Raw genomic sequence first — 23,509 nt, forward strand, 5'->3', positions numbered from 1 at the left:
TTTCTGCTGTTTTAAGCCCATCCTGACTACCTAATGAGGATGAGTGTGTGTGCAGCGATCACAAGATCAACCACTGCATCTAATCCCTCATTAAAGTGGATTGCAGCCTCAAACCGGTGTGCTTCTGCTGTGTTTGGCACCAGAAATGTACACATGGAATTCTACAAACAGGCAACTCCTCGTCACGCACACACAAACACACATTGCTCTGTGTGGGCTCATTAATTTGTATCTCTTAGTTTAATTCATCACTAACAGAGAGCTTAATGTATCTTTAATTTCAGCAGAGTGGAGTTGATTGGTACTGTTTCCCTGTGGCCCTGTAAAACTTACTTTTCATCTACAAAAACCACTGGCTTCCTCTCATCTTCTTTATGGTATCATCTTAATCATCAGGTACTCAGTCACAATCAAATGGTAGAGCACCCTTGAGTTCCTTTGGAGAATTTTGAATTATAATAGCCTTGGTGATTGGAGTCATTGTTGGGAATGCAAGTGGATCCACTTGGAATTAATCAGCGGCAGCTGCACGCTACATACTGCTTTCTACCCCTCTTTTTTATTTTAAAGCCTATTTTAACACTGATGGGTAATGAGGAAAGGTGTGTGTTTGCGTGTGCGCGCGTACATGCGTGTGCGTGAGCACATGTGCGTCGTTCTTTTTTTGCAGTGTGGCTTGCCTTCAAAGGGAGTTTGTGTGTCCGCGTGAGTGTGCGCCAGGACACTTTGCCTGTCAGTGTGTCCGAGTGTCATGATCCTCCACGCTCAGAGAAAGTAAAATGCCCAACCAAGCCCCTTTTCCCCCAGAGCCATCTGTCAATCATCGCCGATTCAGAGGTGGGGGAAAAAAATCGAAGGCATGCAAGGGAAAGAGACACTGTGAAAGAAATGAAGACAAAAAGAAGAAAGTCTCCCCTTAGAATAACGAAATAGACCTTCAGTGATCTGACAGAGGGGCCTGGAGCTGAATCACAACTACACTGCACAGTTAAATCTCCACAGAGGGAATGCTAGGCCTAACCACAATATTGATTTTAATCATCTCTTAAAAACAACTACTTAAATAAATAAAATTGGACTTGAGGGGTGGTGTGGACAAAAAATGGCAAATAAATCCGGAAAATGATGATTGATTGGATTTTTTGACACCTCACAATGACACACTGGGTGCCCCACCTATAATGCAGCGGAGCCCTTTGAGATGATTAGAAGGCGCTAGATTTACATGCCTGCCCTGGATGCTGATGTTATAGCTATGCCCAAGAATACAATTCCTGTTTTCTCGCAGCCGCATGGATGGCCAGTAATGAGGGGTAAACCTTGAGGATAATGAGCTTGCTTATTAACTTGAAGTTCCACACACGCACTTTAACCCATCCCGTAATCTTGGTAATATCAAGGATTGCAAAAAAACTTGCAGAAAACTCTGTGTTCCTTTTCCTTTGGGAAAACATTTCATCAACATTAAGAGAATACATTTATAGGCATCACTATTCTTCCTCCTCCTGATATTTGGAATAGACCGTTGCATTGATTCTTTTTGCATTATTAAGTGAACATGATGACAGACTCATTGATTACTCCTCCTTTGTTTATGATGTATTGCTTAATTTTATTTCTCATATCAGTGTGGGTCTTTTTATCCACTCCCTGGGCTTCTGATTCTATTGAAGAAAACAGCAATTGCCCCACTACAATTTAAAAACCCTACCAATCAAATCAAGTACATATTTATAGTTTTGAATTTTGACCTTTATAGGATAACATCAGATTTTGCAGCACAAATACGAAACAGTTTTGTCACTGTCATTATTGAAAAAGTAGTTTTGAAACATTTTGTTGCATTTTGCAAATTACAGTTGTAAAATTGTGAGAATTAGAAATAACATTTATGCAAATTGATGGGAATACATTTAAAGATTATAGGTTAATCCATAATACGGAATTTAAAAAATAGATATATTTTTTTTTGCAGCACACGGTTGTTTCAGTTACTCCTCAAAGTCTCCAAATTTGAATAGTTTCAAAATCCCTGAGCTACAAAGTTACATCCCTGAGAAGTGCACCCGAGCAGTTTTTTTTTTTTGTAATATGTAGCCTATTGATATCAATACAAATAACAGAAGATGGAAGGGACTGTTGTTAGGTGACAGTGACAATTTGATGAAGCCTCAGTTCTTAAGGCTTCAACAGTAGAAAACAATAACTGCTTATATTATCTGATAGGACACTTTGATTGACAAATGTATTCTTTTGGGACACATATTGGAAAACCTGGCCATTACACATACAGAAAGTGAAAATCGATGTTCACCTGCTGTTGCGGTTGGTATGATTTTATGAGTGTTCAGTGTGTCTGAGGTCATTTTTGTCCATTTATCCAGAAGCGCAGGTGTTTTAATGGGGTTACGGTCAGGGATCTCAACCAAGAGTTTTGTCCACGGAGTGTACCATTTGAGCAGCCTTGGTGCTCTGCTGCCAAAGCCATGAACTCTCAATGTTAGAGGTGTACTTATCGCCCGACTGTGACTTTTACACTTACACTCTCAAGCACAGGGCCATCATCCTGTCCTTCAAACCAAGATAGTGACACCCCACATAAAAGATAATGGAATGTAGAATGTATTTTATATCCTCTAAATGCGAAGAGTAGGTGCTGAAGGCTCACTCTACTATTGTTTTAAGCTGAGTGAATATCCCAAATTGACAGGCACTAAAAGAGGGGAATGCATCATGAGGGCATATTCACATGGTCCTGCCTCATAAACTCCTCTATATTTCTGTGAAAGCCACACGCTTTTGGTGGTTAACCAGAGTAGCTCACACTGTCATGGATCTCTCCCACTGGGGCCACAAAACAAAAAGTGTTGGAGCCTCTGAACCGTTGTTTCACACCAGGGGTTGCTGGAATACTCTTGGTCTGTGTGCGAAAACAATTATAGCCATTTAAAAGATCAACATCATTCCTCTAGCCCTGTTGCAGGCCTGCCGGGAGACATAAAATCATTTGAAAAATAAATACTAGCAGAAGTAGGTGCGAATTTTAGGTGTATGGTCCACTATCACCTTGTTGACCACAGTCTAGCCTCGGCGACCTCCGGCTGACCCTGAACCATTTGAAAATATGATTGTAATCCTTGTGAGGATTTGGCCCAGGTGTCTATTACCACTGTAATCTGTCACACTGGCATCCAATATTCATTCCACGTCCAGGTTAAGCCCCTCTTTCTGTCTGCACCACCTATCACCATGGGAGAGGGAGCGAGGAAGATGTGGGGTGGGATGCAATGGTGGATCCACTCAAGGCACGGATGGAAAGGGAGAATTCTGAAATTGAGATGGCAGAGCTTCAATAAAGCCCCATGGGTCGCTATAAGGAAATTAGCAAGGAACAAAAGATTTCATTAGCAGGACAGGGATATCTTAAAGCAGATTTTTGCTTCAAAAAAGCAAAAACATCACACATCCCAGTTCATTTACCAAAGGCAACAGAGAATGTTCATGATTTCTTACTAAAAAATGTAGTAGCTGTATGACTACTGTATCATAAGTAAGCAACAAGTGAATTATGCAAATCTTAATTATGATGAAGTTGATTATCATTTGCATGCTGGGAATGGCATCAGTCCTTTTTGACCTTTGGGAGAAAAAAATAGAGGAAGAGATGATTGATGCTGAACCATTAGCGCATTCCCTTCGTTTAAGTCAGTTACTTCAGCTGCACTATGTGTGCTCACTCAGACACACCATACACTCTCCTATTGGCCCACGATTAAAGGGGATATATTGTGGAAAGTTGATGTTTTAATTGTTTTAGAGATAGATAGATAGATAGATAGATAGATAGATAGATAGATAGATAGATAGATAGATAGATAGATAGATAGATAGATAGATAGATAGATAGATAGATAGATAGATAGATAGAGCACGTCAAGCCTCATTTGTACTGGCCATGTATGGTAGCAGCAATCAATCCCTTTAAGATTGCGCAATGGGCTACTTCCCTCTCCGAAAAAAGAGGGCAAAGAAAAGCAATATCTCTGAGACTGGGATTGCGGAACTTATTTGAAAAGTGGAAACAAACAAAAAGAATACTGTTTGGAACAATTAATGATGTGGGAGAATTTAATTGCTGCTGTTAATTCTGTTGGATCAGTGAAAAAGAGCAGTCTCAGAAATAAACAGAAAAGGTTTGACATCAAACTTAATGCCCAAAAATTATCTTTTTATGGGGGGGTGGGACACACACACACACACACACACACACGCAATTATGGATACCGGCATTTCAAGCATTATTGGGGACACGTCATTACTAGTGCAGCCAGCCATCCTCAACCACATCTCCCATGGAGGCGCGTATGCATCCTTGGAGCTTTTCTGTTGAATGAATGAATGAATGAATGAATGAATTGTGCGTTCGAGGTGATGTGGATTGCAGATTATTTGTGCATTGATTGAATGAAATCCTTTCCTTTTCACAGAGCTGAATTTGTTGTGTAAAGGTGCCTTGTGCAATCTATGGCTCCAACCATGCGTCGGGGAAACCCTTGTTTAATTTCGGCTTGTTACTGATGTCTGTATGGGAACTGGATTTAAATTGGGGCCAGGAAAATAATTGCCTCCAACACTGCTGGCATGATTCGGCTTAGTATTGATTGCGAAATGCCGCATATGTCTCCAATCTCCTGCTGAAATGTGTCGGTGGCCACAAATCCCAGGGACGACAGGCTTGCTCTCGGCTTGCTTTGGTGGCTCTCTTAGTGCGCTCTATTTGTAGTTTCACTGTTCTACCACAAGGTTTTGTGTGTACGTATGGTCAGAGATATGCGTGAATTTCCGCACAAGTACGGAAGCTTTACGCACAATTGTGTTTTCATGCAAGCTTGATAAATGTGGCCCCTTGTCATCATGGTTACAAAAGCATTAGACTGAACTGCCTCTCCCATACTAAGTAATTTCAAGCGAGTGTTACATGGAGATAATAAGTGTCCTGGAATCCCTATGTGTATGTTGACATAAAAATATTGGAGACCTTTTACTAAGACACCTGGAATCCATTTTTAATTGTAAAAAAATAAATAAAAAATGCATTCTACGTCTATGTTACTACCCCCAGCAGGATGCTCTTGATAATGACCTTGAAAGAACTAATGTGTTTGATTTCAATGAAAACAAATCACAGAAACATACTGTGATTATGTTTAAAGATGAACCAAGGAAGAAGAGGGACACAAAGGAAGAGCAGAAGAATAGATGCCACAGGCTGGGCTCAATTTGCTGTCTGAGCGATACATCTGACACATCTGTCACACATACAGATTGATTTGATTGGTGGGAGCCCATCCATCTTGATGTCTTATCAGCAGGCAGTAAATTTATATTCCCTCAAGTCCCATCCTCCATCAATGGCTGCAGTGTAGACAGGCCAAGGTTGTCAGCGCCACAATCACATCTAAAATTTAAAACTGGACACAGTTTAAAATCTTAGCCACAGCTTTGTCCTTACCTCTGTTATTTCATCCTCAAATCATTTTGGTGGATCTTCATTCTAGCGTATCTGATTTGTGAACTGGTCAAGCAGCCTTGCAATGAATGCTTCATCTCTTAAATTTGATCTTAAACACCTTTTGGTTTTACATGGTAACACAGCTGCAAATCAAAATGCACTGTAGTCATTCAAGTGTATGCAAGAATATACATTAATATTTCACATAGTCAAGATAAAGACATGGGACAGATTGATCTTTAATTAAACGCTCAGTGACAAAACCCCAAACTCAAATTTGCAATGTATTTGAATGTACAAAAGTTTCAGATTGAAATTAATTTAGACAAGTGCTTTATAATGTGTCTAAAAGCCCTCACATAAAGAGGAAGAGTTAAGCTCCCTCTCTACTGCCTGAACATTCCAAATAGTTCTGGCTCTGTGAAGTGCGTTTGAATGGAGTCTGCAATCAAATTCATGAGCCTGTGTTTACGACATTGTTGATTTTTATCCTTCTCATTGGCTGTTAAATTGGGTTAACAGTTTGACAGTAACGGGGACAATGAGATAGGAATTCAGAGCAGGATTCTGCCAACAACACACACACACACACAGAATCTCTATTCTCATCAGATCAAACCGGTGTGTTCTGATGACATCAACAGCAATTAAGTGCTCCAGCAACCTCAGTTCTGGCTTAGTTTTCTGTGATGGTTGAACCCTCCCACTATCTTGACCACCCATCACCCCAGTGGGATTTATACGAACATCATTAGTAATTACACCAATGCTGCGTTCAGTATGCGGTCAATTATTTCCGCATGTCCCATTAATTCCTGAACAGAGCCCTTACAGTTTCCCTTTCAGTAAAACACAGATGTCTGCCATTGATTTTCATGAGGCGATAGACTCAGCATTTTATCTCTTTCCTCTTCACCGGGTCGAGGTTATTGATCTACATAAAGGCTGCATTTTGAAGCGTGGGAGACAAGTAGCGGCTGAGGCAGTGATAAAATATATTTAACCTTTGGGTTCAGGAGAGTGCTGGACGACTGGCCAAGGTTGCCAGGTTTAACACGCAGCACATTTTCAGCTCCTCAAGGTGCATGAATCGATGACAATGTTTGCACATATCAAGTGACAACAGCAGTTGATACTCAACAGCCACAACACCCAAAGCTAGAATTATTTCAGTAATGCATGTGGTTCAATTACCAATTACCCCCCCACCCCCACCTCACCTCCAATTGCCTTCAAATTTGCAAAAAAGTTTTCCTTGGGGTCAATTTGACCACAGAATTTTAAACCACCAGAAAAGTGGTTATCATTCGAATTGTTATGCATGTTTATGTGTCAGATACTTTGTTTCTTTTATAACGAATAGTAACATTTATTATGTTTGGGGTAGCACATCTGCCTCACAGTTCTGGGGACCGGGGTTCAAATCCCGGCCCCGCCTGTGTGGAGTTTGCATGTTCTCCCCGTGCCAATGTGTACAGGACATACAGTATGTACAAAACATTTTGTTATGTTAATTTTGTTTTTAACTAGCTGTCCCCATTAACTTAGGAAAATTCATGAAATATTAAGCTATATATACACACACACACACGCCAATCATATATTTGACATTAGGTAGTACAAATTGAGATTTAACCACAAATGTTTCAAAAGTTCCTAAAAAAAACAAAACAAAACACTTGTACATATAAGTCTTGGTCATTCGTTATTACAGTCAAGTTTGTTTTTTTACATTTTAATGACAACAGTGACAAACACTCACAGGGCACCAGATGCTGCAGTTAATGTCACACCTTAACGTGCCACCATGAGATTGTGTTAAGAAACCTGGGTGGAATTTCCCACCACCATTGGAGCCTTCTTCCGCCTCACAGCCATGACTTCCTAGAGCAGGAAAATGCCTGTAGGGGATGGTCGAGGCAGGATATTAATGGAGTCTTCCACCAGTGACAAGGCCTGAGAGACCGCTGTTTCATTGTCACCTTGCCATGGAGGACGAGGAAAAACTTGCAAAACTTATTAGTCAAATGGAGCTTTTTCTCCTTCTTACTTGATCTTTGCCTCATTAGATCACCATATATAAAGGCCTGATCCTCTCATGTTTTTCCACTTCATCAGAATCGCTTCCACACATACACTGAGTGCCATCTTCAAGCTAATCAAGTTGTGAATTCACTTTTACTGATGAATTGGAGCTTGTAGCACTTGAAAGGTCCTCTAAGCAGGTGCCTTGAGCAGACAGATAAAGCCCCGGGGAGCCTGGTAATCATGTGTGACAAATCGGACAATTTTTTTTGAAAGGTCTCTGGAGGAGGAGGCTTAGTGAGTTAAAAGCTTGTAGTCCAAACATGCGAGTGACATGTAGGTTTTCTATCTCATTTATATTAATTGTATGATTGCAAAGAGTTATTGGTACACAATTGTGCAAGAGCTCTTCATACTGTACCATCCATCCATCCATTTTATGAGCCGCTTCTCCTCACTAGGGTCGCAGGCGTGCTGGAGCCTATCCCAGCTGTTATCGGGCAGGAGGAGGGGTACACCCTGAACTGGTTGCCAGCCAATCGCAGGGCACATATAAACAAACAACCATTCGCACTCCCAGTCATGCCTACGGGCAATTTAGAGTCTCCAATTAATGCATGTTTTTGGGATGTGGGAGGAAACCGGAGTAACCGGCAAAAACCCACACAGGCACGGGGAGAACATGCAAACTCCACACAGGCGGGGCCGGGGATTGAACCCGGGTCCTCAGAACTGTGCGGCTGACGCTCTAACCAGTCGTCCACCGTGCCGCCATACTGTAGTGTTTCAACACTATCATTTATATTTCTGACATTTAAATATCTGCGACAAAGTAATTCATAAAAGCCAAGAAAAGATTTATCTATCCATCCATCCATTTTCTGAGTCGCTTCTCCTCACTAGGGTCGCGGGCGTGCTGGAGCCTATCCCAGCTATCATTGGGCAGGAGGCGGGGTACACCCCGAACTGGTTGCCAGCCAATCACAGGGCACATACAAACAAACAACCATTCACACTCACATTCACACCTACGGGCAATTTAGAGTTGTTAATTAACCTACCATGCATGTTTTTGGGATGTGGGAGGAAACCGGAGTGCCCGGAGAAAACCCACGCAGGCACGGGGAGAACATGCAAACTCCCCACAGGCGGGGCCGGGGATTGAACCCCAGTCCTCAGAACTGTGAGGCAGACGCTCTAACCAGTCGGCCGCCGTGCCACCCAGAAAAGATTTTACATGTCTAAAAAGAAACAACAAATACAAAATAAATGTTGACACCTTATCACTATTAAGATTTTGTACAGAATCAACGCTATGCTTAAAAATCAATGTCTTCATTTTGATTTATTCCAATTAACATATGATTCTTTACTTTTCTTTTTATAGGAAAACCCTTACATGTGTAATAATGAATGTGACGCCAGCACTGAGGAACTCGCCCATCCGCCAGAACTCATGTTTGATATCGAGGGCCGCAACCCCACAACATTCTGGCAGTCGACATCCTGGAAAAGGTATCCAAAGGCCCTCCTGGTTAACATCACGTTGTCTTGGAACAAGACCATCGAGCTGACAGATGATATCGTCCTCACCTTCGAGTCAGGCCGGCCAGAACAAATGGTTCTGGAAAAGTCACTTGACTATGGACGTACCTGGCAGCCATATCAGTTCTATGCCACTGACTGCCTGGATGCTTTTACCATGGAGCCCAAGACAGTGCAGGATCTGACCCAGCATACTCTGCTGGACATCATCTGCACTGAGGACTACTCTCGAGGTTATGTTTGGAAGTATGACAAAACAGTTCGCTTTGAGATCAAGGACCGCTTTGCACTGTTCGCTGGGCCTCGACTCCACAACATGGCTTCACTTTATGGCCAACTGGACACCACTAAGAACCTGAGAGACTTCTTTACCATCACAGACCTGAGAATTCGACTGCTCCGTCCTGCCACTGGTGCTACAATGGTGGATGAGAACAACCTGTCCAGATACTTCTACGCCATTTCTGACATTAAAGTCCAGGGCAGGTAAGAGATCAATGTATCTGCACTTATCTGTAAGCCAATGCTTGGAAAGACAACTCTCAGGATGAATTACTTAATGGCTATTCAAAAGGCCAAATCTCTTAGAGTTTCGTGCAAATGCAGTACATTTATCCAGCAGGGAAAACATGGTTTTAACATTAGTAGTGCTTTAATCAATCATCAGCATATAGTTCGCTGACATGCTCAAATTCAGTTTTCAGTCAATTTAGTCAATCGCATTTAACTGTGATAAACATCAGAGGTACAATTTGAGCTGCCAGGTCACAGGCGGTAGTAATTAGTTTGATTTCTGGCTTTCACAGTGGTCAGTGGGTCACATAACATGTAAAACAAGACACCATTATGTAATTAATAATAGTAAATAATTAACAAATGTTCCCTACATCTTGAACACAATTGCTTGTTGCGGGGGTGGAAGCCAAAGTGGATGTGTTTACGCTGTGTTCTACATTTTGTGGTTTTTCAATTTGACAGATGTGGTTGTGGTTGCAGCAGAGTAGGAATGACGATTTAATCATGCTTGTTTGGCTCTTTACACATGAGAGGCTTGCAGTACAAAACGTGCAGCATGGCGAAACATCACAACAATCTAAGTGTGCGGTTACAGTATAAGTGTCAGAGTCATGCTAGTAGAATGTGGCTCACAACCTTTGTTGTGTCACAGCACGACTGAAGATCTAGTTGAGAAGATGGGAACAAATGGAAACATCTAAATCAGTATGAATGTCCTAGTGTAAAGTAAACTAATCATTCATACATACATATGAACCAGCACCAGGTTATTAAAATGAGGAATTACATTGGTCTCTTTTTGGCATTTTTTTACTTTATTAGTCTTGTGTCAGTCAGTCTTGGTACCCTGTAAACACACAGGTGCCTATTAGCACACAGAACTATAATAAAAATAAATATTCCGTCACTAATTGCTTGCAAATGCTGAAAGGCGATTCTAAGCCATAATGCCCAAAATATTTGAATTGAAAACTCTAATGCTGGTTAATACATCCCTGTATAACAAAACGGTTTAACAGATACAATGTAATATCGAACCCCAAAAAAACAATTAAAAAATGTTCTGGAAAATATTCCTCAATAGTCAAACAAGTCATCGAAGACATCATTAAATCCTATGAGAAGGGTCCTTGGAGTGCCATAGGTGTAGGGATGCCTAGGGCTGCCCCCTGTCTCCGTGGTCATCTGGCTGGAGGGGAGTCTAGCCCCCTATGTCACACACTCAGCACATATCCACAGCCGATACTGTAAATATTCCACACAAGGCACGTTTGGGTACAGAGGGGATGTGTACATTCATACTCAGGTACTCAGGTTTCCCAGTGGGGCTGATGCAATTGGGATGCGGCCAACAGACTAGGTTGTGGCTTAATTGTGCTGTTCCCTGGTCCAGCTGTTCTGCTCCTCTGCCCTGCCAGTCCCAAGCTTTTAATGCATTACACAGTCATCATATGGGTTTCCAGCAAAGGTTGACTCGAGGCAACTGGACTGTTGTTGTTAGTTGAAGACATTTTCACATTTAGGTGAACCAACCTACACATCATATGCGGGCAGGGAGGGGCAGGCCTGGGAGGACACAAAGCCAGGTGGGTTTAGGTTCCCTGCTTCCCTCTGGCTCATCCCAGCTATCTCCCACTGTTTTTAATGCACCACATTCGGGGGCTATGTGGTTCTGGTCAGGGGGCAGCTTGCAGGTCAGCAGTGCCCTGTAGCCGCCCTTCTTTATGTCCACCAGCTGCTCCAACTTTAATGCACTGCACCATACTGAGGGACACACGCAAATGGTGTAGGGAGAGAGGTTGCCAGTTAAGGACCTGTTTTTTTTCCAGCTGGTGTGTGTCTTTGGTTCGCTGATTGCGGGCTGTTGCCCTTCTGTGTAGTTGCTGGTCCCTGCGTCGGCCCCATTGGAGGGTGGGGGCCTCTAGAAGTGGGGGAATAGCGATGGCGGGGTGCACTGGGCAGTGGATGGGGGCGATGGTTGGCTGGGGTGGCGGCTGGTTGCTCTAGTATCTTCGGGCTGGGACGTAGGTGGTGTCCTCTGAACTGGATCGCCTCTCAACTGGGTTCCATGGCCCGCATTTCGCTCTTGGATGGGTGATACCCGTCCTCATTGTGCAGATACAGCAAGTCCAGACACCAAATCGCTAACATCTGTGTGTGGCAGTGTTAATTCACTAATATAACTCAGGTGACACATCTATGATATGTAGTTGCTTGATGTTGGGACACTTACAGTTACACAGCCCTGATGTTAACACTTTGGACTGGTCTCCAATCTGCAAAAAAACTAAACTCCCACAGGTATTTAGGCACTGCGTAGCTCTCACACACACTCGTAGCATTGCCCGACTCACTACCCCTGTCCTTTCCGTCCTGTCCTATTTGCTATTGCTATTGGTGCTTTGTGTTCCTTCCTCACTGTGGCACTGCCTTTCCTCCACAGATAAGAATCTGACCCCCATGTAGCATCAAAGTAATCATATACTGTGTTGTTCTACTATTCTTCTGTTGGTTTTCATTTTTGCTCTGTTCTCTCTGTCTTTGTCCCCTCACAAACTTTGTTCTGTCCGAATGAGTTTCCAATAGATAACACAAACAACCACAGAGGGAGTATTTCAAACTTCCCTTTTGTACAGTCATACCAGCATTAAAAAGGCATACAGATCAACCATCCTGCATTATCAAGCAACTGAACAAAACATCCATCCATCCATTTTCTGAGCCGCTTCTCCTCACTAGGGTCGCGGGCGTGCTGGAGCCTATGCCAGCAGTCATCGGGCAGGAGGCGGGGTACACCCTGAACTGGTTGCCAGCCAATCGCAGGGCACATACAGACAAACAACCATTCGCACTCACATTCACACCTAAGGGCAATTTAGAGTCTCCAATTAATGCATATTTTTGGGATGTGGGAGGAAACCGGAGTGCCCGGAGAAAACCCACGCAGGCACGGGGAGAACATGCAAACTCCACACAGGCGGGACCGGGGATTGAACCCAGGTCCTCAGAACTGTGAGGCTGACGCTCTAACCAATCCTCCACCGTGCCGCCCTGAACAAAACAGATTAGGTAATAACATTGTATACTGTATTTAAAAAAAAAAAAAACAGGAAAAAGGTGTTTGGAACTAAGAAAAGAATAGCTTACCTGTCCTGAAAGAGAAGCATATTCATTTCTAAGAATAGGTTGGAATCTATTTGACACTGCTGTTCAGCACGATAAAAACTGAGCAGAACGATTATAAAAATCATGTGATACATTTTTTTACACCGTATCATGGGTGTTAATGGTTGCAAATGCTTTTGTCTTTTCAAATTAGGACAAAAGTGACTGAACGAATTTCAGTAACATGCACTATATGCACCTTACTCGTATTTACATATCTAACTAATCAAAACAAAACTTAAACATCACTATGGGGCTGTGGGTTTGAGCAATGGCTGCTCACCACCATTGGGCCACGGCCACATACCAGCCCACCTGTGAGAGTGATGTTTGCTTGAGAAACACGCAACTGTTTACCAAAGGTAACACACAGTTCAGCCATAATGAGATACACTTTATACTGGGAAGCCTCGCTCTCCTTTTTACTCTCCTATGGCAAATCACCGCTCAGCTCTTTTCTTCATGCTCCGTATACCAGACATAAGCTCCTTAACCCCTTGGAAAACCGTTCTGTGAGACTCGACGGGAGCGATTTTGCTGGGGCAGTGGGGTTGAATCTGGCACATTTGCCATCTGCCTGGATCAGGAATGAGAAGAAATTCCATAGATTTTTAGGCCTTACCACAGAAGTGTGAAAAACAAAGACAGCTTTTTAGTAAGTAGGTCAACCTAGAAAAGATAGCACGTAAAGGAACAAAGTCGAACTACAGGAAAGTAGATGTGAAAGGCAGGGGTGCCATGCAGGATGAGCCTTCTAGTGGAGGTTATTACTGGAAGGGACTGTACAAGGGGCACTTGCATTGAAAGAAATCAATGCAAAGAATTTCAAATCTGACCAAGCATGTAACCGTGTGATGGACATGAACAATGCAAGCCACCCAGGACTGAAATGAATTTGACACCCTTGTAATTTTTATTGTATCAGCTGTGCTAAACGGGGTGTGGAGAAAGAAAGCGTGAAAGGTTCAGAGGATTTTCTAATTACTGTATGACTTTAAGATAATTGCAAAGCCTCCCTTTTCCGACATCTTTACAGAAACGGCAGCCTGCAATTTCACTAACTGACTCCCCTCCACCATCTCGCCTGTGATCAATACAGTGCAATTAAAGCAGAAGACCCCACCAAAGGATCACTCTCTCCTTGTCACCCCCATCCCCATGTTTCGCTCTATTTCTTTTGTGCAGAGGACGCGTCTCTGTGGGGATAGTGGTTCCCTGTCTTGAATTATACACAAAGTTGCAGACCCTTTCCATTCCCGCACCTCCACTCCAGGGATAAACAACAATCACGGAGCCATGAAAGAACCAATGCTGATAACTGTAGATTGGATGTTCGAGCACATTTAAATCAAAGCACGATTGCATCTTTTGATTACCAAATTCTGCAAGCACGTTTATTTATTTAGTTACTTCTCAATCAAGTTTGTGCCATCCTTACAAAACCTTTCCCCCATAGAGTCAAGGCTTATGCAGAAACCCCATTTCCTGCTGGCAAGAGGACAATTTGTTTCTCTGATTTCCCCCTGTGCCTTTGGAGGTTGAAATTCAATTTCCAAAGCTTACGTGTATATGTGCCATGAAGGGAGAGGGTCATTTGCCTTCATAGTAGCCTTTCACCCGGCATATCAGAGCCCCTTTTTTACCTCTGCCTTTTCCTGTGGAATGGCAGGACCCACAAAGTGTCGAGCTTGCGAGGTAGTGTCAGAGGTGGAATGTAAGGGAATAGCGGGAAGCTATGTCTAAAATACACCCAAAAATCGCTTTCGCTGCCCATTTGTGTTAAAACCAATCACCGCTGTCCAACAAGAATTGTATACTGTCACGCCAGACAATCGCACAGAAGTCACCACACATTTAACAACAGTATATCTGTTTGCGGGAAGCGGTGTCAGCTGTGTGAACAAGCACAGACACAGCAATGTCCTGCTTTGGTAAGTTCCGTCTGAAAGGCAGAGGCAAATCAATTTTCCCGAATTTTTCTGTGAAAGGTGTTATTGAATGTAGGGTAAACAGGTAAAACATGTGAAGGGTTGAAATCCGTTAATATTATAACATTGTACAGGTCCACCAACCTTTCAGCTTCAAGGAAAATGACTTATTTGCCTAGTGGTTGAGCACAAAACCTCAGGATAGAACAAAGTATTTGTGGTATTTGATTTTCTAATGACGTGCGATACTAAAATTGATCTCACTTGTTTGGAATAATATACATTTTCTGAAAAGGCATTGTTTTACCTTTGTATGTGTAAATATGGCTTCTTACCCCTGACACTTTTATGGTTTGGGATACGCATGTACCTTTGACCCTAGAAAGGATACAAACCATTATCTTCACCCTACCTGGCCTATGTTATGAAACTATACCTATGGAATACATTCGTGTAGATTTTACCTTTGGACAGACATGGACTGCAGTTGTCTCCTTAATGATAGCAGTGATAAAACAATTGAGCCCAATAATCAGTTTTTATTCTGTCCTCATTCATTGGTACATTTTAATCGTAGTTAAGTGCGTGTGAGTGCCGCTGGATGTACAGATCAGCAGTTTGGTGAGTGATGGCTCTCCCATAAGGGAGGAACATCCAAGAAGTCAATCTGCCTTTTCCCCCTGCCTCCCTTGCTCTCTCCATTCACATTGCTTGGCTTGCTCTTAGCCCTGCCTGTACTCGACAGATAATCTATTTGTGCTAATTTCATGTTTCTTCCTGTCCAGTTCCCCGTTGAATAAGTCATTCCACTTGTCTTCCCTCCCTAGTCCGTCTTTTTCCTGCACACTCAATCTCCCCCTCCCTGCCTGCTACTATAAGCATCTATTGGTGTTATGCTATGCTCTGCATTTTAGACTATTGGCAATCAACACTCTATAGGAGTCCTCTTGTGGGAGAATGTCATGTTTGTTGTAAAGTCCAGCTAACTGTGCCGCTAATGTGGATCATCTGCTTACATCCAGGCCGCATGCTATTCAGAGACATGCAGCTGCAGTCCGATGACCCATATCCCTTTTGGTTCAGCTTCAGGGATGAATTTACTCTGTTTGTGAATATATATATATTTTTTTTTGTCAGGGTGATATAAACAAATTTCTCCCAGTGTCTCATCCTAAATTACATTCGAATACAGCCTAATTTCGAAGTCATATTTTCCATATTAACCAGTAAATTAGTCAGTGCTGAGTGAGAGTTCAAGTTCCTGGGAATTACAATCTCTCAGGACCTGAAGTGGGCGAACAACATCAACTCCGTCCTCAAAAAGGCCCAGCAGAGGATGTACTTCCTGCGGCTTCTGAGAAAGCACGGCCTGCCACCGGAGCTGCTGAGACAGTTCTACACAGCGGTCATCGAATCGGTCCTGTGTTCTTCCATCACAGTCTGGTTTGGTGCTGCTACAAAAAAGGACAAACTCCAACTGCAACGGACAATAAAAACTGCTGAAAGGATTGTCGGTACCCCCCTACCCACCATTGAGGACTTGCACGCTGCCAGAACTAAGACAAGGGCGTGCAAAATCCTCTCGGACCGTCTGCACCCCGGTCACCAGCTCTTCCAGCTCCTTCCCTCAGGTAGGCGCTACCGATCAACGCAAACTAGAACTAGTAGACATTCCAACAGCTTCTTCCCTCTTGCGATCAACTTCTTAAACACCTAACCTATAATTCCATTACAACAAGCTGGCAATTTTTTGACTTGAGTTCGTTGTCACATTTCTGTGGGGCCAATTATTTAATACTTGTGCACTCACTGTAGTTGTCTCGCCATGCTGCACTATTTGCATATACTGGCCACTCATGCCAGAGTAGCATCTGCTCCATTTGCACACTGATTGAGGAGTATCTGTAACATTTGCACAACCGACATTGTCCCAGATGATCGCACTACTCGTCACTTTAAACCGCATACACTCCTTGAAGTCTCAGCGCCCTTTGCACAATGGTCATTGCACCGGACTATTGCAATATTAGTCGTTCGAACTGCTCTAAGTGCTAGAGGACTCTGCATCTTTTTGCACAATTGTTTTTTGTCAATGTCTTTATGTCCCCAAAGTGTTCTGTAAATTGACTGTTTGTTGTACTAGAGCGGCTCCAACTACCGGAGACAAATTCCTTGTGTGTTTTGGACATACTTGGCAAATAAAGATGATTCTGATTCTGATTCTGAGAATATAGCAGAGATGGGAGTAAGTCAAATCTGTGCAAGTCACAAGCAAGTCACAGTTCATAACCTTTAAGTCTCAAGCAAGTCCCAAGTCACTGTGGGGGGAAAAAAGGCAAAAAAATAAAATAAAAAATAAAGCAAATTTAGTTGGGACTAAATTTCAAGCAAGTCAAGTCAAATCATTACCTGGTTGAAGCAAATCAAACTCAAGTCATACAATCTCCAGTCGCAACATATATTGGGGTGGTAATAAAATATTTTTTTCACAAATAAAAAAAAAAAGTCTTCATTATAATTGGATTTATTGCACTGAATTATTTAAAAGTTGGCGGCACGGTGCATCCGTCTCACAGTTTTGAAGACCGGGGTTCAATCCCCAGCCCTGCCTGTGTGGAGTTTGCATGTTCTCCCCGTGCCTACATGGGTTTTCTCCGAGCACTCCGGTTTCCTCCCACATCCCCAAAACATGCATGGTAGGTTAATTGACAACTCTAAATTGCCCGTAGGTGTGAATGTAAGTGCGAATGGTTGTTTGTTTCTGTGTGCTCTGCGATTGGTTGATATTTGTTCTTTTTTTCAGTTTCAAGTTATTTCAGTGACCATTGTGAGCTATGTTTGGCAAATATTTTTCTGACAGAATAAGTTAGGAAGCAATCTTGTCTTTGTGGAAAAAAAGAAAAGTTTTGCAAAGAGAGGAAAATGTGCAACTCTTACGAGTTGTCACCCCTTACTGAACCCCCGGCAAAAGAAACACCTTCGTTATATCAAAGTGAGAACGACAGAGAAGGAAAGAAAAACAATTATCTTAGTCCACTTATCTTTATCGAAAAACAGCTAGTAGTCACAACATGCCCGGAAAAGAGCTAGTACTCACAATGGAACAATACAGCATCTGAAGAGTTGTATAAAACTAATACTAGTAAGTAAGTAGTAAGTACAAAGTAATATTTGGCATTTATAAAACATACATTTTCCAACTCAGCTATTCTTTCTTTAATGGAAGGTTATCTGCAATTTTGTATATCGTATATCAGTTCTACTTGAGACTTGAAATCATTGCCTACTTGTGATAGAACTGTCCTCACATCTGCACTGATGAAATGAAATAAATGAAATACTGTAGATAAAAGAAAATGAGTAATTCCTCCCTCACCTTTGATTCTGCTTAAAATTTGTGTCTCTTTTCTTTCTGCACTTTTCTATCACCACCAACGAAACCATTCGCTCCTGACTTCCACAAAGCTCTTCTCTCCACCTCCTCATCCTTTGAATGTCTTTTCTCACTTCTGTGGTTTACCAAGCTCAAAGAAGTTTTATTTATTTATATTTTTAATCTCAGATGGAGCTAGAAATGCTCTGGTCACTCTATTCCGAAATGCAAGTCATGTCTTGGTCTTCGTGAATATATTGATGTTTTGGGTGATTGTGCATCTCAGTATTCGTACCAGATTAAACTAGCCAAAAGGAAATATGTTTTCATTCCGCTTGTGTTTTTATGAAGTATAACAGCAATAACAGAGAATCAATTTAGTTTGCATTTTTAAACACAGACATTATATTTCGATTGTATGCTGTCATGACACAAAATTGCTTCGCTTTATCAATCAATATGGTAAAATAACAAAACATGATTGGGGGGTGAATATTAATCGTGCTTATGTGAAAAGAGGGTATGATGTGTGTCTTTTTGGGTGCAGTAAGGTTTAACATATCTAAAGACCACCGCTGCCATTGTGGTGTTATCTGCATATAACCTTTGGTAGCACTGGACCAACGTCTCTGTCCTTATAGGGCAAAGGACAAAAATGTAGTATGATGTTTGCCTAAATTCCTTACTGTCAATCAAGCTTTTCTTCTATCGAAAATATGACTCCCAATTGAATGTGCATGGTTTAAACAACATGGAATTCTTTTCTCATATACAATTTGGGTGATATCCTAGGTGAGGAAAATGAGCTCTGTTGCTGCCGGTGAATATAAATTTGTTATTCAAGGGCATCTGTCAAGTCACTTTTCTGTCCTCTGTGTTTAGTAGGTGAACAACAAGCACAAGTGCTAAGGTGGACCTTTATGTTACATACTGGCTCCACATTTTTCCAATCACAGATTCCTTCTTTCCTTTAAAGCTTTTTCTATCTGCCTCTTCCCTCCTTACCATTTTCACATACCAATGGAAGGATGAACAACGACGGATTTTTACTGCTTAGTCTCTATTTGCTGAGTTGCTCATTTCCACACACAATCCAGCTTAAAGCTATTGTACTGTATTTTTAATATTCAAAACCCAAACAATAGATGGTTTACCTCCAGTTGTTTCCTGTCTGGATGAAGGTTGCCACAAAAGCAATATAAAGATGAATCTGCCAAAGCATAGTTTCTATGTCTGTAGTGCATAAATAAATAAATAAATAAATACATTTTTAAAAATAACACTGCCTACAGTAACAAACATGTTTGGGTTACATAGAAGAAAGGTAAGACAGAATTTTGCTCAACAGTTGTTCATGTTTACGTCTATACAGTATTTTTTGTCGTTGTCAGGTTGTTTCCCCATGACTATTCTTTACAGGGTACTGACACCAACTGTTTTCAAAAAATATAGTCCTGCAATTCACTGCAGATAGATGCAAAAATCTCCACTCACCAGTCATTTCATTAGATACACAGTTCGAATCACCTTTCAAGAAACGTTCCATGAGATTTTCATCATTTTTGGTAATATTCAGTTGAATGACTGTAATGATTTACAACTGATTGGACCCAAAAAAAGACTCAGATCATATAACATAAAAATGTAATATTCAACAAATCTTTCATTTGAGTTACATAATCCAGACAAAGGGTGCTACTAAAGAAGACAAGGATATACTAATTCCGATAAACAAACAAGTATCTAACCAAGCAGAGTTTATTGGTAGCCGCAGGATTTTTGTTGCTGGACCAGGGTAGGATTCACCACTCTCTGTCTGGCACTCTCCCTTGGGTGGTTGTCCAAATGGATGCCCAAGGAAATCAGACCCTCCAACAATGAAGTCTCCTCTCTGGCTGCCAGATCGTCCTTTACCTTGGGTCTGAGAACACTCCACAAAGGGCCCTGACTTCCCATCTGTTCTTCCCATTCAGAATTCAGAAGTCTGCAACTGAATTCAGAAGTCTGCAACTGAAGTCTGCAACTGAATTCAGAAGTCTGCAACTGATAACATAACATAACATAACATAACCACGGAGACTTAACAGTCTATTACCGGCCTCCTGAGCCTAAAGAAGGTGATGAAAAACTTAAAATACATTATTTCACTTGTTTCGAAAGAAGAGCAAATCCCAGGGCATGAATTATTCACAGGCTTTGCCCACGCTACAGCTTTCCCAGCCAAAAGATCTTTTATGAAGGCTATCTTCGCTCTGTCCTGGGAGTAAGTAATAGGCTACTGATCAAAACATGAAAGGACAGAATGGCATCTGCGATATGCGGGTGAAGTGATTGTAGTTAGCTAAGAATGCCGGTTCCCTAGGACGCCCAACTGGACGGATGGCTCCAAAAAGGCTTCCATAATCTCAGGAACTGCTCGTGCTCATCATGGCCAACCAGCTGGCCTTGGTTGGAGAGTGCATGGCGTAGCAACTCTGATTCCACGGGGTCCATTTTATGCCCAGATGGTTCTTAGAATATTTACGACTCGTTGGACTGCAAAGCAGATTCAGAGCATTGAAGGAAATATTCAAAAGTCTTAATTCCAAGGCAGAAACAAATAAACCAGACATGGTACGCCCTGTTACTCCACTCTCCGCAGTTAGCCACACCGTTTAAAGGAGAAAAAATATATATAGGGAGAAGAGCAATTCAAAAGTTCAGAGTGAATCATGACAACTTGAACACTTTCCATGGTGGTTAATGAGAATTCAAAGGAATTGTAATATCTATTCATCCATTTTCTATAATGCTTGTCCTCATTTAGGTTTAGGATAAGATGACCTCCCATTTGATTTTGGGTGAGAGGCGGGGTACACACTTAACTGGTCGCTAGCCAATCACAGGAATGGAAATGTACTACATAAAGCCCTAATAAAACACTTACCAGAATCATTCTCGGTTGACTTTGATTAATATATTCAAAGTAGTTTGATAAAATAATTTTATGAAACAACAGAAAACATTAATATAAAATAAAATAACATGTTCCCTAGTGTCCCCGCCACCTCGAATGAAATTTATAGTTTGTACAAATACAGATAGTTTTAAATCTAACAAAGTTTATTATTGTTGCATTGTACATGGAAGTTGTCTTGGATGTTTCTGGGCCACTTTATGAACCTAATATATTGTAACAACCCACATTTGTAGTTTTTGATTCAAGTAATACGGACGTTTAACTTGAAATGTTGTAAACCTCATTCGATCCTTCTTTTCATGTTACAGGCACCAAATTATATTTCTCAGCAGAAATGAATGAAAAATGTATTGCCTCTATCAAAACCGAGCCCCACTTATCTCCATCGTAAAGCCACATCCCGCAAAGTGTGTGCAAATAGCAGCGAGCTGCCACACCATGAGATCAAATCAAGTTCACTGAAAGATTTATGTACAAATAAATTCATGCGATAAGCGTCGATGTCACTGACATTGAACTTGTAAAAGCCGCACTAGCCATGCAGTCCCTCACTATTCATCACAGACCGTCGGTGTCGAGCTGCTTTGGAGATACTGTATACCGAGCAAAGCTACAAGTGACGTGAAGATTTTATCAGCAGAGTACATGACAGGACGCAAGACACCTCAACAAATCCCTTTCCTGCTCTCAGCCGGGAGGTGAGATTATTTTTTTTTCTTTACACTTTAATCTCATTCTGCGTCTGAATCTATTAAATGTTGCTTTACTGTAAAATATATCCCCCTTATTCCAGTTATTTACACACAAAAAAACTAGACTAAATACAGTCTTGTAATGTAACATAATTAAAATACAGTATACTAATAAATACATATGTGCAACTTTCACCTTTACTCCACCATGTCCTAATAGAATATTTGTTTGTCCCCATAGACCACATAACGCTAGGTAATGTGGATCTCCTTTCTTTTTTTTGTTTTGTTAATTTACATATGAACAACTACTGTAGCTACTATATAACCGGACTTAATAAACAAAGAGCATTTATAAAATTTCAGCACTCCTGTGAAAATGTTTTTCCTCCCGCTCATTTTTATTTTTTATTTTTTTTACTTCACTATACGAACACGAAACGTTACACTACTGATGTGGTAGCGATACCTTTAGGAGGAGGTATTGAAAATGAGAAGCAGGTAATCTGGAAGTGGTTATAAGAGCATAACAGTAGTGTGTCTCACTCTCTGTTTCGAGGCCAGGAGACGGCAGTGTCGTATGATGGTCAAGCTATCTTCGCTCATTACCCCAAAACATTTAACTACGGTACGCCACCGAGGAAACTAAATAAACACGCATGCACTCTAAATAAATAAAAACACCACGAAAATGTAACCACCCATTTTAAAAAATATATATTTACTTTAAATACTTAAGTTCATTTAATGTCAGAAAATTACTTAGAATTAAAAAGGCCTACTGCAAATGTCAGATACTTGAAGACTTTTACTCACGTAATATTCTAGACTGACTGAATGTACAATGTGAAATCCAATGAATATTAGACGAGACACACTTGATAGACAAAACTGTAAAATCTGTGATTTCATACATCAATTGCTGTAACAAAAAATATATATATGATAACTCGCAAAATGAAACATATGACATATGTATATGCATCAAACTATACTGAATAATAATAATAATAATAGTATGAAGTAAAATTTTCCTTCTGGAGAGCCCATTTCTCTATTGCCAGAAACGTCAGGCCTTTCTTCTTTCTCACTGTCGACAGACCACATTCAACATTCATGTGCTGACCCATTTCATTAATGGAGAGGTCTTTTTTCGGCGTGTCTTGTCCCGTCTTTGTGGGCTGCAGCCGTCTCCATAATGGTCCCCGCTGTCAGGGTTTCATGACTAATCTCCTCATTGACCTCTCCTTCACTTGCAGCATTCCACCGCTCCTCCCGCCACCGACCCAACACCACCGCCCCACTGATGATTCAGTAAGTAGTGGAGGTACATGGCAACACTCCCATTGGAAAAGCAATTCATAGCCAATCATTATCAGAGCAAATCCCCCTCTTACCTTCTCCAAGTAGGAAATAAGTGTGTTGGCACAGTTGACATTGTTGTTAGTCGCGTTTTCGAAAGCTACAGATAGTTGCTAGATAGGTCGGAAAAGATGCTCAATATAGTAACGATGTTGCTAAGTTGGCAACACTGAAGATACAAGGCGTTGCTCATGCTGGCTTGGACTGGCCACACGTGTACACATCTAAATAGGGGGCACCCTGGAAAGATTATCATTCTATCACAGACATTTTAAATATTGCATATATGATAGAGGCCACTATATCAGCATATAAAATACGAGACAGTGTTAGGAAAACAAACACACCATATTCCATATGTTTCTTTTTCTCATCATAAGTTGAGGCAGAAACATGCATTTACAACCAAAGATTGTCAGCTGCGTCATCATG

At 41.4% G+C, this 23,509-nt stretch overlaps 1 protein-coding gene across 4 annotated transcripts in view; it reads left to right on the top strand.

Moving 5' to 3' along the window:
* The window catches only part of ntng1a (netrin g1a), a 102,272-nt gene that overhangs the window by 32,192 nt on the left and 46,571 nt on the right, over positions 1-23,509 (top strand). For all 4 annotated transcript variants that reach the window (XR_009767359.1, XM_061666125.1, XM_061666123.1 and 1 more), the window contains exon 3: positions 8,925-9,568. Coding sequence is in view for 3 of the 4 variants with exons in the window: in XM_061666125.1 (XP_061522109.1) it covers positions 8,925-9,568 (644 nt within the window). In the remaining variant the exon portion in view is untranslated. The remainder of the gene's footprint in view (positions 1-8,924; positions 9,569-23,509) is intronic.

Source organism: Phycodurus eques, chromosome 21 (genome assembly GCF_024500275.1).
Source record: "Phycodurus eques isolate BA_2022a chromosome 21, UOR_Pequ_1.1, whole genome shotgun sequence".
Classification (NCBI taxonomy): domain Eukaryota; kingdom Metazoa; phylum Chordata; class Actinopteri; order Syngnathiformes; family Syngnathidae; genus Phycodurus; species Phycodurus eques.